This window comes from Zingiber officinale, chromosome 6B (assembly GCF_018446385.1).
Source record: "Zingiber officinale cultivar Zhangliang chromosome 6B, Zo_v1.1, whole genome shotgun sequence".
Lineage (NCBI taxonomy): Eukaryota > Viridiplantae > Streptophyta > Magnoliopsida > Zingiberales > Zingiberaceae > Zingiber > Zingiber officinale.
The window spans coordinates 124,309,369-124,322,919 of record NC_055996.1 but is presented as its reverse complement, the minus strand read 5'-3'; the positions used below and the strand labels follow the sequence as shown (position 1 = coordinate 124,322,919).

Here is a 13,551-nt window from a genome sequence, read left to right as displayed (position 1 = left end):
CCATTCAGCTTTTCAAAGCTTGGTAAACAAGATCTGGAGATACAAACTAGAAGAACAGTTTTAGGAGATCTATAAGGATGCAATCATATGACAGATAGAAGAAAGATTTTTTTGATAAAAAAGTACCTAACTGTGACAAAAAAGGAGATGAGCATTTAGATCTAGAAGTAATGACAGCATAATGTTGTAACCTTTTCCATCTCAAAAAATCTTGTCAGAGAACAAGAAAAAGAGCAAGAGATAGCTAGATATGGTCAAGAAACATCATCATATCACCAATGATTAGTAATCTTCCTTAATCATAAACAAGGAAACAGGTTAGTAGTAATCATGCATCATCAACTAAATTTATAAGTAACTAATGCAAAAAACAAAAGATCAAAAGAACCTGAGATCAGACGTATATATATATATTATACATGTGGAAGCAAAGATTGGGAGGAATGAAGCCTGGTCCGAGATCTTGATCGAACTAGAGTAAGAGATTCCCCGAGCCAGACAACATTCCCCTCAAAGCAAAAGCTTCCTCTCTCACAATTTCCTTTCCTTCTACTTATTCCTAATTGAGAGAGTGGATGATGAGTGCTACGCATGATAGGTGAAATGATTACATTACAAGAGAGTGGATGGTGTTGGTGTGTTTGGGAAGATGGGAAGTTAAAGAGCAATAAAGAGTGGGGTGAGACTTGGGAGGGGCGAAGAAGACAAAGTTTATAAAGATCTACAGCTGCGTTTTTGTTCCGTTCATTGACCCCAAGGGAGATTTATTGCGTCAAATCCTTGAGATGTGGGAAACAGATGCATGGACTGCATGCGTCAATAAAAGCCTGCAGCAAATGAGCAGATATCTGGGAATCGGTCTGCCCCCAAGTCAATTGTAGCAGCTAACAACTGCTATTTGAGATTTGAAAAGCAATAAAATGAGTTAGAAGTAGGGATCCTTTGATCCGTAAATTATGAATAAGAGATGATCCATTGATGAGGATCCTTGATTTGGATGGATCCCATCTATTTAAAGATGGGATCCATTCAAATCAAGGATTCTCATGTAATGGATCATCCCCTGATCCATAATTTCATAATTTACAAACCAAAGGATATATTGTCTAGAATCAGAGGATTACAATGAATCGTTTTTTAATTTTTAGGATCATTATTAAAGATGTCCAAATAATATCATATTCAATCTATTTTTATATTTAATTTAAAAAAATTATCTCTTTATATTAATAATTAATTGTATTTTTATCATTGAGGTTTATCAAAAAATAAAATAGTATTTGGTGGAAGAAAGTTATGCTGCATGGAAAAAAAGGAATACTGAGTGTCGGTTTCTGGAAATCCTTAAAAAACTTTAGAAGGGAATGTTGATAAAATTTAATGTAAATGTTAGTGAGTTAGTCAATGTAAGATTTTTAAAAAGTTTGTAAAATCAATTTAATAAAATAATTAATAATAAAACAATATTACCTATTTAACTCTTTTAAAATAATTATGAAACATTTAATTATAATGAAATATGAAATTAATTTTTTTATTTAATTATAATATTTTATTTCATGAATAATTTATAAGGATTTTTTCTACCCACATATGTACCTCTTTTGTCATTTATGTTCCGTATCATTACTGAAGTTGTTGAAGGAGAACGCTATTGTAATTGACCCATCAATGGAAAACCAATCAATTTTCACAAGAGACTTCAAGGGAATATTCCCCGATAATTATGATAGGATGTCAAAACATTGTCTGTTGTTTGCCTACTGAATACATCTTAGCCACTCTATCTGGCCGACCACACCACTTATTATTGTATTAATATGCTCAATCATACATTAAATACCACAAAAACTTGTTCATAAACTAATATGCCCTTATTATGTCATAAGTTCACTTGAGGAGTCATATAATGAAGCATGTATGTTAGAACGTCTATATTTTAGGGGTAGTTTAAACTTGTCCGACCTTTAACAGGCCAAACATATATAGAGAGTCATATGTTCAATCTATCCTTATCCGAATGATAATATAAGTATGAAGAGTTTTATAAGGCGACATATTTGTTGGTGCAGCGGCAGGGTCGATGGGAGGACACAGCGTCTGTAAAGAAAATAAAAAATCTTTCTTTGTTTTTCAACTATGATTAGTAGCACTATCACAATAATTATATTCTTAAAAATGAAAAACTAATAAAAAGAAGAGGCAAACGGATTTGACTTGGTTACAACTTAGGTGGTTATTAATCCAAGGAGGTTACAAAACTCTACTAGAAAAATCTCCTTCTCTGTAGACGGAGAAGCTTATTACACTCTTTGAAAAGCTTAGAAAAGACTAGGAAATAATTACAGTAGTTGTTCTTAAGTTGTTGTCCTATTTCCTAGCTCCAGGGGCATTTTTATAGCTCCTGAAAATCCTATCCAAAGCTTGAGGGCGCTCCAACAAGACAGCAGCGGATAAGACTTTATTAAATAGCTAAATAAAAATCCGTACGACTAATTTAGGGTAAAACCCTAATCACATCATCCAAATCAACCAACATAATTGATTGTATTCATTAAACCTTATCTTAGGATCAAACCAAAAAGGAAGATCACAGTGGTTAGTGCTCTCACCAACCATGTCTGCCAAGTAAAACACCATACAGGGCCTACACAGAAGTTAATGTAATTAACCCTATGCTTACCTAATAACAAGCAATACCAATAACTCAAATCCTGATCTACCTAATGTCACATGGTTAGTTCTGTCAAATCTGTTGAAACTGAACAAAACCAGCACTGATCTAATACTTAGACATTTCATTGCTCAAACCATAGAAATCATTTAATTCATCTTCCAAAACTCACCTAGATTTGGAGACTCCTCAGTTGAGCCACGGAAGAGATACTTGCAGACAGAAATTCATGGCCAAAGCTACCGTAAAGCTGCTACCAAGGCAAAGCCGGAGCTACAGCCATCACCCACCAACTTAGCACAAACCTCTTATACAAAAAAATTGGAATTCAGATCTCTATAAATCCAAAACCAAAATGACTTACCCAATTTCTGTGCCGGCAGTTTCATCTCTGCAAGCAATTCAACAAAAGCAGATAAGTGAGATGAGTGAAGAAAGAACCAATGGTAACTAGCGCAGTGGAAACCGCTCGGGTGGAGAAGGCAATGCGATCCAAGGATCGGTAGTGAATCCAAGCTAGAGCACAGAGATGGTGGAGCATCAGCCCAATCAAGCGACGACACTAAGCATGAATCCGAGGAAGAGGAGGTGCTAGGGCTGAGGGCTCGACATTGGCAACGGGTGCTCGGAATGCATCTACGCCGGTGATCTACGCTGAAACCCTTTCATGGTGCGGCCGCAACTCACGAAGAGGGAGAGGCTCGGCAGTTGGCGCGACTGGGCAGCGAAGCAAAGATTAGGGCACCGAGAAGGAAGAGGGAGAGGAAAGGCGAAACTCAGCCGCCAGCTCTCTGGTCCTTGGCGTCGTCGGCGTCGGCAGAGGAGAGGGAGGAACCGGCGATTTGCGGCGCCGGTTAGGGCTCGCGTGAGGGAAAAAGAAGAAAGGAAGAAGAGAATCGGGATCGGGGGAAAAAGAACTCGGGCACGCGGGGAGTCCATCGACTCCCTTCCCGTGTCATCCTTCTCGCTAGTTGCGTCTTCCGCTCGACTTCCTGTGCTCATAAGCTCCTGTACACTTAGACACAGGGATTAAAATAAAACAGAACCCAACCTAACTTGGTTGATCACATTAAAACAACCACGTGGTCCAATAATATTATTAAGTTTGCCTAGGCTTTGCTCGATCGGGTGTTCATAGAGAACCTTATGTTCGTTCAGCCTTTACCCGACCGAACTTGTATTGAGAGCTCTATATAAGGTTAAGTATCTCTGGGTCTGCCTGGACCTTGCCCAGCGAGTGTTCTCAGAGAACCTTATATTCGTTCAACCTTAATGCATATCGAGAGCTATATATATATATATATATATATATCAAGTTAAGTATCTCTGGGTCCGCCCAGGCTATATATATAAATAAAATGTTGAGTATCTCTAGGCCCGCCCGGGTGTTCTCAGATAACCTTATGTTCGTTCAACCTTTACCCGGTTGAACGTATATCGAGAGCTATATATATATATATATATATATATATATATATATATAAGGTTAACTATCTCTGGCCCATCCGAGCCTCGCTCGACCGGGTGTTCTCAGATATTCTTATGTTGGTTTAGCATTTACCCGTCGAATGCATATCGAGAGCTATATATATAAGGTTACCTATCTCTAGGTCCATCCGGGCTTTGCTCGACCGAGTGTTCACAGATAACCTTATGTTCATTCAGTCTTTATCCAGTATATATATATAGATAAGGTTGAGTATCTCTAAGTCCGCCTGGGCTTTGCCCGACCGGGTGTTCTCAGAGAAGCTTATGTTCGTTCAGCCTTTACCCGACCGAACACACATCGAGAGCTATATATATATATATATAAGTTTAAGTACTACTCTGGGTCTGGTCGGGATTTTCCCGGTCGGGTGTTCACAGAGAGCCTTCTGTTCATTCAGCCTTTACCTAACCGAACGCATATCGAGAGCTATATATATAAGGTTAACTATATCTGGGTGTGTCAGGGCTTTGCCCGGCCGGGTGTTCACAGAGAATCTTATGTTCATTCAGCCTTTATCCAGTTGAATGCACGAATGTATATATATATAAAGTTTAGTGTCTCTGAGTCTGCTCGGGCCTTGCCCGACCAAGTGTTTTCAAAGAACCTTATGTTCGTTCAGTCTTTACTAGGTCGAACACATATTGAAAGCTATATATATATATATATATATATATATATATAAAAGGTTAAGTATCTCTGGGTCCGTCCGGGATTTTCCCGGCCGGGTGTTCACAAAGAACCTTATATTCATTGAGCTTTTATCCGATCTAACACATATCGAGAGCTATATATATAAGGTTGAGTATCTCTAGGTTCGCCCTGGCCTTGTCTGGCTGGGTATTCTTAGAGAACCTTATGTTCATTCAACCTTATCCGGCCGAATGCATATCGAGAGCTATATATATATAAGTTTAAGTATCTCTGGGTTCGTCCGGGCTTTGTCCGACAAGGTGTTCATAGAGAAGCTTATGTTCGTTCAACCTTTATCCGATCGAACGCATATCGAGAACTATAAATATATATATATATATATATATATATATAGCCATTGCCTGTCCGAGTGTTCTTAAAGAACCTTATGTTCGATCGGTCTTTGCCCGATCGATCATATATTAAAAGTTTTATAGGGTTAATTACCTTTAGGCCCATCCGGGTTTTGCCGGGTCGAGCGTCCATAGCAAGCCTTACGTTCAATTGACCTTCACCCGATCGATCGCATGTTAAGAGCTTTATAGAGCTTAAATACATAGAGCCTGAATAACCCTTTGTCCGGCCGAATTCTTCTAAGTTCGACCGACCATTAAAATGACCCAACACCCTATTTCTTATTTTCATTATAGGGCCTTAGAGTTCTTATATCTTACCAGGCTTGCAACCAGTCGACCTTATACGAACGTTCTACTTTGGAACTACGTGGACAAGATTTAAGGATTTCGAGGCCAAGCGATCAACAAAACCAAATAACGAATACCACTCTATCTCCACTTTGATCGTCACCTTATCTTGATTTGACTTCCACATCATCTCCAAAACTCACTCGTCATAACTCATATCATTATACTTTATAAATAGATATTAGAGAGTTTAATGTACTTGACAGCAATAAGACCTCATATAATGCATGTTGTAAGTATGATTAATAGGTATATCAATTGTGTTACGGAATGATAATAGTTCAACAATAAAGGATTCTAAAAATCTAGTGCTACATGGTCAAAGTAAACACATAAATATGATGCATCATTTCTTGAAGAATTTCACAAATGATGAAGTTATTAATCTTCTTTATTGCAGAAGCGATGATCAAATTACCGATATACTAACAAAGCCTCTCAAATTTCATGCATTTCAAAAACTTAAAAAGCTACTTGGTGTTTCTACGTATTTTTAATATTTGAACTCTTATTGAACTAATTGTTGTATTTGGAAGTTTAAGGGAGAGATTGTTGATAAAATTAATGTAAATATTAGTGACTTAGTGGGTTGATGAGGTGGTAAAGAGTGAAAGTTAGTGATTATATATAGAAATTGTCCAGATTCAATGTAATTAAAATAGTGGTGATGTAGTTGAGTTAGTGGATGGAAAATAATGAGATAATGGTTGTATTAGGAAGTAGTAGCTAATGCTGTGGAGTTAGTAGAGTATTAGGGGTTAGTGGATTAGTGAGTAAGTTATTTATCGTTGAGATTTAATTAAAGTTTCACATTAGAAGGATTTAGGAAAGATCATGAGTTTAAAATAATGTAAGATATTTTTATTGGCATGAGACATTTTGGGAAGAGTCCAAGAGAAAAGACATGTGGGCCTAAGTCCAAAGTGGATAATATCATGTCATTGTGGAGATATGTGAATATCTTTTGGGCACAACAAATGATATCAGAGCCATGGTCCAGACCAGATGCAATATAGGATGACCTTGAATGAAGTTGAGGGAGGTCCGGAACAGGTCAGGATAACCAGATGCTCGCAGGGATGTTTGTAGCAGGTCAAGAGTGACCGGACACGGATGCTTGTGAGGAGACCTGGAGTAGGTCAGAATGACCGAATGCTTGTGGGGAAGGCCTGGAGCAGGTCATGGTGACCGGATGCTCGCGAGGAGACCCGGAGCGGGTCAGGGTGACCGGATGCTCACAAGAAGGCCCGGAGTATGTCAGAGTGACTGAATGCTCGCGGGGAGACCCAGACTATGAGAGTAATGGTGATCCTTCATTTGAGGGGAGGATTGTTAGGATTTAATCAATGTCCCACATTGAAAAGATTTGGGAAAATCATAGGTTAAAAAGGATGTAAGATATCTCAATTGGCATGAGACCTTTTGGGGAAAGCCCAAGAGCAAAATCATGAGGGCCTAAGTCCAAAGTTGACAATATCATGCCATGTGGAGATATGTGGACATCCTTTGAGCACAACAAATGATATCAGAGTCATGGTCCAAACCAGATGCAATGTGGGATGGCTTGAATGAAGTTGAGGGTAGGCCCGGAGCAGGTCAAGTTGACCGAATGTTCACAGGGAGACTCGGGATCGGGTCAGGATGACCGGATGCTCATAGAGAGGTCAAGAGTGACCGGACGTGGATACTCGCTAGGAGGCCTGGAGTAGGTCAGGATGACCGATGCTTGCAAGGAAGGTCTGGAGTGGGTCAGGGTGATATGATGCTTGCGGGGGAGGCCCGAGTAGGTCAGGGTGATCGGATGCTCATAGGGAGGCCCGGACAAGTCAAGAGTGACCAGACCGGATGTTCACGGGAAGGCCCGGAGCAAGTGAGAGTGACTGGATGCTCATGGGAAGACCCAGAACGGGTCAGGGTGACCAAATACTCACGGGGAGGTTGGAGTAGGTCAAGAGTGACAGGATTCTTGCGGGGAGATCCAGACCATGAGAGTTATAATGATCGTTCGTTTGAGGGGAGGATTGTTTGGATTCAATAAAAATCCCACATTGGAAGGATTTGGGAAAAATCATGAGTTTAAAAGGATGTAAGATATCTCGATTGATATGCAACTTTTTGGGGAGAGCTTAAGAGCAAAGTTATGAGAGCCTAAGTTTAAAGTGGATAATCTTATACTATTATGGAGATATATGAATATTTTTTGGACACAACATTTATGAACGTATAAATAGACTATTTGTTTATCAATGAAATAGAATGAGAAAATTTTATTTATTTTGTTCTCGACTTACTATTATGGTGCAAGACTCGTTCATTATTTTTCTTAACAGGGAATAATTTAAAAAAAATAGAAAAAGCATCATTTTCATGTGTTGTTGTTCTCTACTACTGCGTTTGCTTGTTCTTCGTTGAACTGTTTTGTGTGTGGCTAAATGAATTCTTCGTAATCTAGTAGAGAATTCTGAGCATGAAACCTACACATTTGAAATTATTAATGCAAGTATGCTCCTGATTATATCTTCTCAAGACCCAACAAATCTACCCGAAGTAATCGATTTGTTTTTTAAAAAATAAAAATAAATCGACAGTGAATCAAGATACTGGAAGCAATGAATTAATAACCACAGATTATTAAACTCTATCATATGCATTTTAGTGAATACTCTCCTCCAAATTATTTGATTTTTCTCAGAGAAAGGCAGAAAAGAAATTTATTGTAGCTTTAACAGAGTGAATAGATTTCACACCCAAATTTAATTTCAAGCATAAAAACATCCACAAAATAATAATTAGTAACTTTAATATACGTGTGTGTATTCAGTTAATTATATCAATAATATATGCACAATGAAATAAAATTGATACAAAAATACAAATTATTTAATAGACTTGTCCAAAAGTATTCATTCATACTTGCAATCACTGAAACTCTTATTCCAACTTAAAAACTCTTTAAATTCTCAATGCACGAGATCTTAATATTTTTATAGATTGATAATATGATTAAATATAACCCTAATCACTTTTTATAAAAAAACACTTTTTGTTTATCTAATAAAAATTTTAATTGATCTTTTCTAAACTTTATCCTAATAAATTCTAATTATCACAAAAGAATAAGGAGAGAGAGAAAGGCAGTGATTTTTTTATAGTCTCTTGGTGTATGTTTTTTTATGTCATGTCAGATTGCCTTTTGAAGTCTTCAATTTTTGCACCGTTAACTCTTTTAGTGAATATCTTCAGTTCCCATTCTTTGCTTGAGAACGTCTCTTCATATGTCTATGCTTTTACTTTCTTTCTCAATGAGTGCAACATTTGCATACTTGGCTTTCATTGTTTTTCTGATCTTCTATCTGCTTTTTTGGTATGCCTGTATGGTCTGATTTTGGATTCTAATTTTTAGGTACTGATATTTGAATTTCGATTTCTAGTTTTTGGGTTGTGACTTCTAGGTTCTGGTTTCTATTCTGGATTATGGGTTTTGAACTCTGGATGTTAGGTTTTGGGTTCTAGTTCTTAAGTTCTTGAATTTCTTGTTTTTGGATTTTGTTCCAGGTTTTGATTTTATTCTAAGTTCTAGGTCTATTTTAGATTATGGTTCTGTTCTAGCTTGTGGTTCTTCAATTACTTTATCTTGTCTCGCAGTGGTGAGTGCTAAAATCACATGCTTCATTCAATTACTTTATCTTATCTAAGTATCTCCTCTAATTTCTCCTCAATTTTCTAGCCTTCCATTTGAGGCGACCACTACGATAAAACTTCATCAAATATCACATTTTGAAAGACGAAACATCTTCCTATTGTAGGGTTAGAATACTTCCAACATTTTCTTTGATTATCGTATTCCACAAAAATGCATCTTATTGCTTTCTTATCGAACTTGTTGAGTAAATGATCAGGTATGAAAATAAAACGTAAGCGACCAAATATTTGAAAATGATTTAGTGATGCTTGTGACAGCCTATTTGTCATGTGTATAAGTTGTCTTCATGCATTTTATCCAAAATCGAGGTGAAACATTCTTAATGTTATCATATATCTGAAACCATGGTTGCTTCACATGTTTAAACATGCCTGAGTGAACCATCTTGAGAAACTTCTTTGCTTTGTACTTGGAGTCTTCACATGGCAACTGATGTGTTTTCCCATATAGGCATCCACAACATATTGTATCCTCTCGAACATCTAGTTAAGGAAGACCCTTAAGCCTGATTTTTTCACATTATTACTTTTAGCTTATGATAAATCAATCATCTCATTTCTTCTAGTCTTGTCCATTTATGTTGTTTGAGCTGATCATATAATTCCCTCTATGAGTCATGTATTTGTTGGCTTCAAAATTTCATAAACTTTCATATAGTTTGGTCCAAACACAACATGATTTCCTGAGAATGTTAGTTGTGACATTGATATCAAGTTTCTCTTCATTCTAGGTACGAAAAACACATTCTCCAACTCTACTTGCTTCGAATTAAATCTATCCACGAGTTATAGGTAACTTTGAGTTGTTTACTATGACACCAAAAATTAGAGCATTCAGTGTCTACTATCGAATCATCATTATAGTTGAGACTCATCACTTATCATTTTTTTGTTCTAACTTGATTGTTAAAGAGAAAATACACTCACTAGAATTACTTGTAATTGGCTCTAAAATAGCAAGTGGCTTAAAATCTCATTCTTCATCACTTCCAACTTGGGGCTGGGAAGATGTTGCAACATTCCCTTCTGCTTTTTTTATTGACAATCTCTAGTATAGTCATTTCCTTTTCTACAATTACAGCATTGATCATTCTTGTAGTATCTTGCATTTTCCTCTGATTGGAGATAATTTTTGTGTGCTCCCACTTGTTGCCAACTCCTTTGTTCATATTTATGGTATTCATCCTTTTTAAGTTCTCCTCCACTTCTTGATCTCGCCATATTACCCTTTTTTTATTGTTGATGAGAGTGTTCCCCTCTTTGTTAACTAAAACTTTAGACATTTGTTGAAGAGAGCTTTCTCCACTTCATTGTATTATAATTTTCTTTACAATCTAATCATCTCTATCATCCTATCACTAACACATGTCTAAGCTTGGATTACAGAGCATGAATGAAAATTGCAAGTGCATGGACATTTGGGCTTCCTTAAAAAAATCAATCTATTGCTTCACACATGAATTCAGACATGTAAAGTCGTACAAGGAAAGAAAATCATTTTGGTTTTAATTACCAAACTTTGATTATTGTGGTTTTGTCGATCCTAAAAGTCTCTGTTTAACGTCCTTGTAAGTTCTGCCAATTAAGTGGGGTGTTTAAATTGCGTTTAATTGACTTTACATTGTTGATTCTCTAACTCAGCTCTTGTTCGACCAAACCTGTAATTGCCTTCCATGCGTTTCGTGTGATGGTCCATTCCTCTCGATGAGTATTTTAATATTAATTCTAAACTTTTAAATATGTAATAAACATTAATTTATAATTTCACATTATACCAATTTGCAAAGTGACTTGGTCGTAGTCTTACAATTTGCAATATCTATCTATATATATCTATATGTTTGGCGCCGCCGCAGCCGCCACCGCCAAGCCTATGAGGGCCTTTCCCTGCTTCTCTGCCTGATTGTCTATCTCACCCACTCACCTGTCAGCATGCGCTAAGAGGCATCGGAATTTGTACAGCTCCTTCACTTGGCCGCCGCCGTAGATGGAATGCCAAACCAGTTGCCGTCCGGCGATAGCAACGCAAACAACAATTTTGACGACTTTGACGGGTCTCTCTTCGCCATTCTTAATACCTAAACCTCTGATGCATGGCGCAGTGGTGCAATGCTGCACTTATCCCGGCCCGTTGAGAGCTTATTGTCTACTCTGTCGTCAAGAAGCACTTGAGCTTCTCATGTTTTTGTTTTGTTGATTAGAAATGTGACACAAGTAAGATGGAAAATAATACTAAAAAATATCAGGAAGTTTCTTGTTGTAGTCGATTCATCCAAAATTATAATGAAGCTGCGTTACAAGAGAGATGAGTACGATGTCGAAGAGGAGAGGAACTCCAGCATCAGCATGGCATGGGAAGCTAGCTCCGACGGCGGGATCTGTCGCTGTCGGCGGCGATCCGATTCCTTACGTCTTCGAACCTCGCGGTGGGGCAGGGGAGAGTGATGCCGCCTGTGTGGTGGAACCCGAACTCCTCCTCCGCCTCCCGCAGCAGCTCCCCGAAGAGAGGGTGGTTGAAGTAGATCACCGGGACCGTGTACCTTTCGCACCCGACGTACACGGCCAGGTGTCCCTTCGGGGTCGGCCCGCCCTCTGGCTCCTCCGCCAGAAGCGTGGCCTCCGCGCCGGTTTGATTCCGGCGGAAGCGGCGGGTGAGGAGGAGGCCCCAATGGCGGAACTTTGAGGTAGTTTTCGAGGTCTGCGAGAGGCGGCTCGATTGCAAGAAGGATCCGGCGGCGCGGTCAAGGCGGAGGTAGTGTTTATGCCGGCGGGGGAAGAGGCGGCGCCACACTCGGCCGAGGCACCGCCCCAATCTGAATCCTCTGTGCCTCTTCATACGTAGAAGAAGATGAGAAGAAAAGCTGGAGGGAGGAAGGAGATAAATAGTAATGAATGGAGTGAGTGTCAAAGGAAGAACTCCATCTCTCTTTCTCCTCCTCCTTTTCCTTTGTGTTGATTACTTTTGGTGAGCAGAGAAATCCAAGTTTATTTGAGCATCAGCGCTGTTATGGCTTAACCATCGGTTCGAATACGACAGGTGGTGCGCTGCCTGTACGACCAAACTGCTATTTCCTGGCCAATCGGAACTCACCTAATCAAATAGATAGTATCATAGTTGATCCAAAACACCTTTTTAAATAAGATTAGCAGCTAATCCTCAATATCATCATCCATTTCCTCTATTCCATAAATTTCTCCATCAAAATCTCCGATATAGTGGTTAAGATATATGATATTATCACATAAAATTTTAGGATCAAAACTCAACGTGTAATCATTTATAATTTATATTAATGACCAATAGTCATCCATAATTTATAAAATTATGAATTTGGATCAGAGGATCACACGATCCTATGATTCAGAACACCGAATCAATCTTGGATCGTGCATGATCATTTTTTTATAGTGGAATCAGAATATAATCAGTAGAGTAGTCGATGGGATTGTGACATGATCGGTAGGATCAGAGCAAAATCAAAGTAGGATCGATAGAAACTTAGAAAAATCATAACTTTTAATTCAGATTGAACAACATAACCTATAATATATTAGATGCGGTGATAAGGGACCCACCAAGTGCAGGTCAAGGACGGAGGTAATAGATGGCGTGGAGGTCAAAGTTAAGGTCAACATGGAGGTCAAAGTCAAGGCGATCAACGTCAGAGAACCAACGGACTCACCAAAGGTGGGCCAAGTGGAGGTCTACTGCAGTTGTCGATCGGACATGAAGCGTCCGATCGGCAAGTGGCTTGTTCGAGCAGAACGCCCATTGTACCAGTATTACGGCAAGAACATCAAATGCTCATCACGAAGCGGAGGAATGCTAAGGTGACCAGAGCGCTGGTCCGGTCGGGCGGAAATAATCAATTAAGCCAAGGGATTATGAAGAAGATCAGCTAAGGTCAACAAGGCGGAGATCCCCAACCGAGCGAGCCCCCCACTCAACCAAACAGTGGGACCCCTTTCATATTTTTTAATATTCCTTTGGGAGATAATGCCGCTGACAATGAGGCATGGTCAACAGGAGAATCATACGACGAAAGGTTCTACTGTTTTATCAGATATTTGCATGCCCTATTAATGTATGGAGTCAGAGTCATTTTTTTGACATGTCCTTTCATAGAACAATTTGGAGAATGTGTCCACGCCTTAAGGCACATGCACGTCGCCTACTGGAGCACTATATAAAAGGGGTCCATGCACCGGCGGAGGTATGCGTTATTCACTTTTCAAAAAAAAAAAGGTAGATCCGCTACCTTAGCGGCCCCCTAGTGCCGGTGTAAAGCCCG

General features: G+C 38.8%; 1 protein-coding gene and 1 long non-coding RNA gene across 2 annotated transcripts; both read right to left on the bottom strand.

Annotated features, from left to right (window-relative positions):
- Nucleotides 1-2,567: 2,567 nt before the first annotated feature.
- Nucleotides 2,568-3,328, bottom strand: LOC121990629. Its single transcript, XR_006114646.1, has 3 exons — nt 3,039-3,328; nt 2,847-2,947; nt 2,568-2,647 (listed from the first exon to the last, which is right to left on the bottom strand). It is a non-coding gene; the product is annotated as an uncharacterized LOC121990629 (long non-coding RNA).
- Nucleotides 3,329-11,508: 8,180 nt separating this feature from the next.
- Nucleotides 11,509-12,114, bottom strand: LOC121990628 (auxin-responsive protein SAUR24-like). Its single transcript, XM_042544731.1, has one exon. The coding sequence runs from the start codon at nt 12,093-12,095 to the stop codon at nt 11,619-11,621; it is 477 nt and encodes a 158-aa protein (XP_042400665.1). The 5' UTR covers nt 12,096-12,114; the 3' UTR covers nt 11,509-11,618.
- Nucleotides 12,115-13,551: the final 1,437 nt, after the last annotated feature.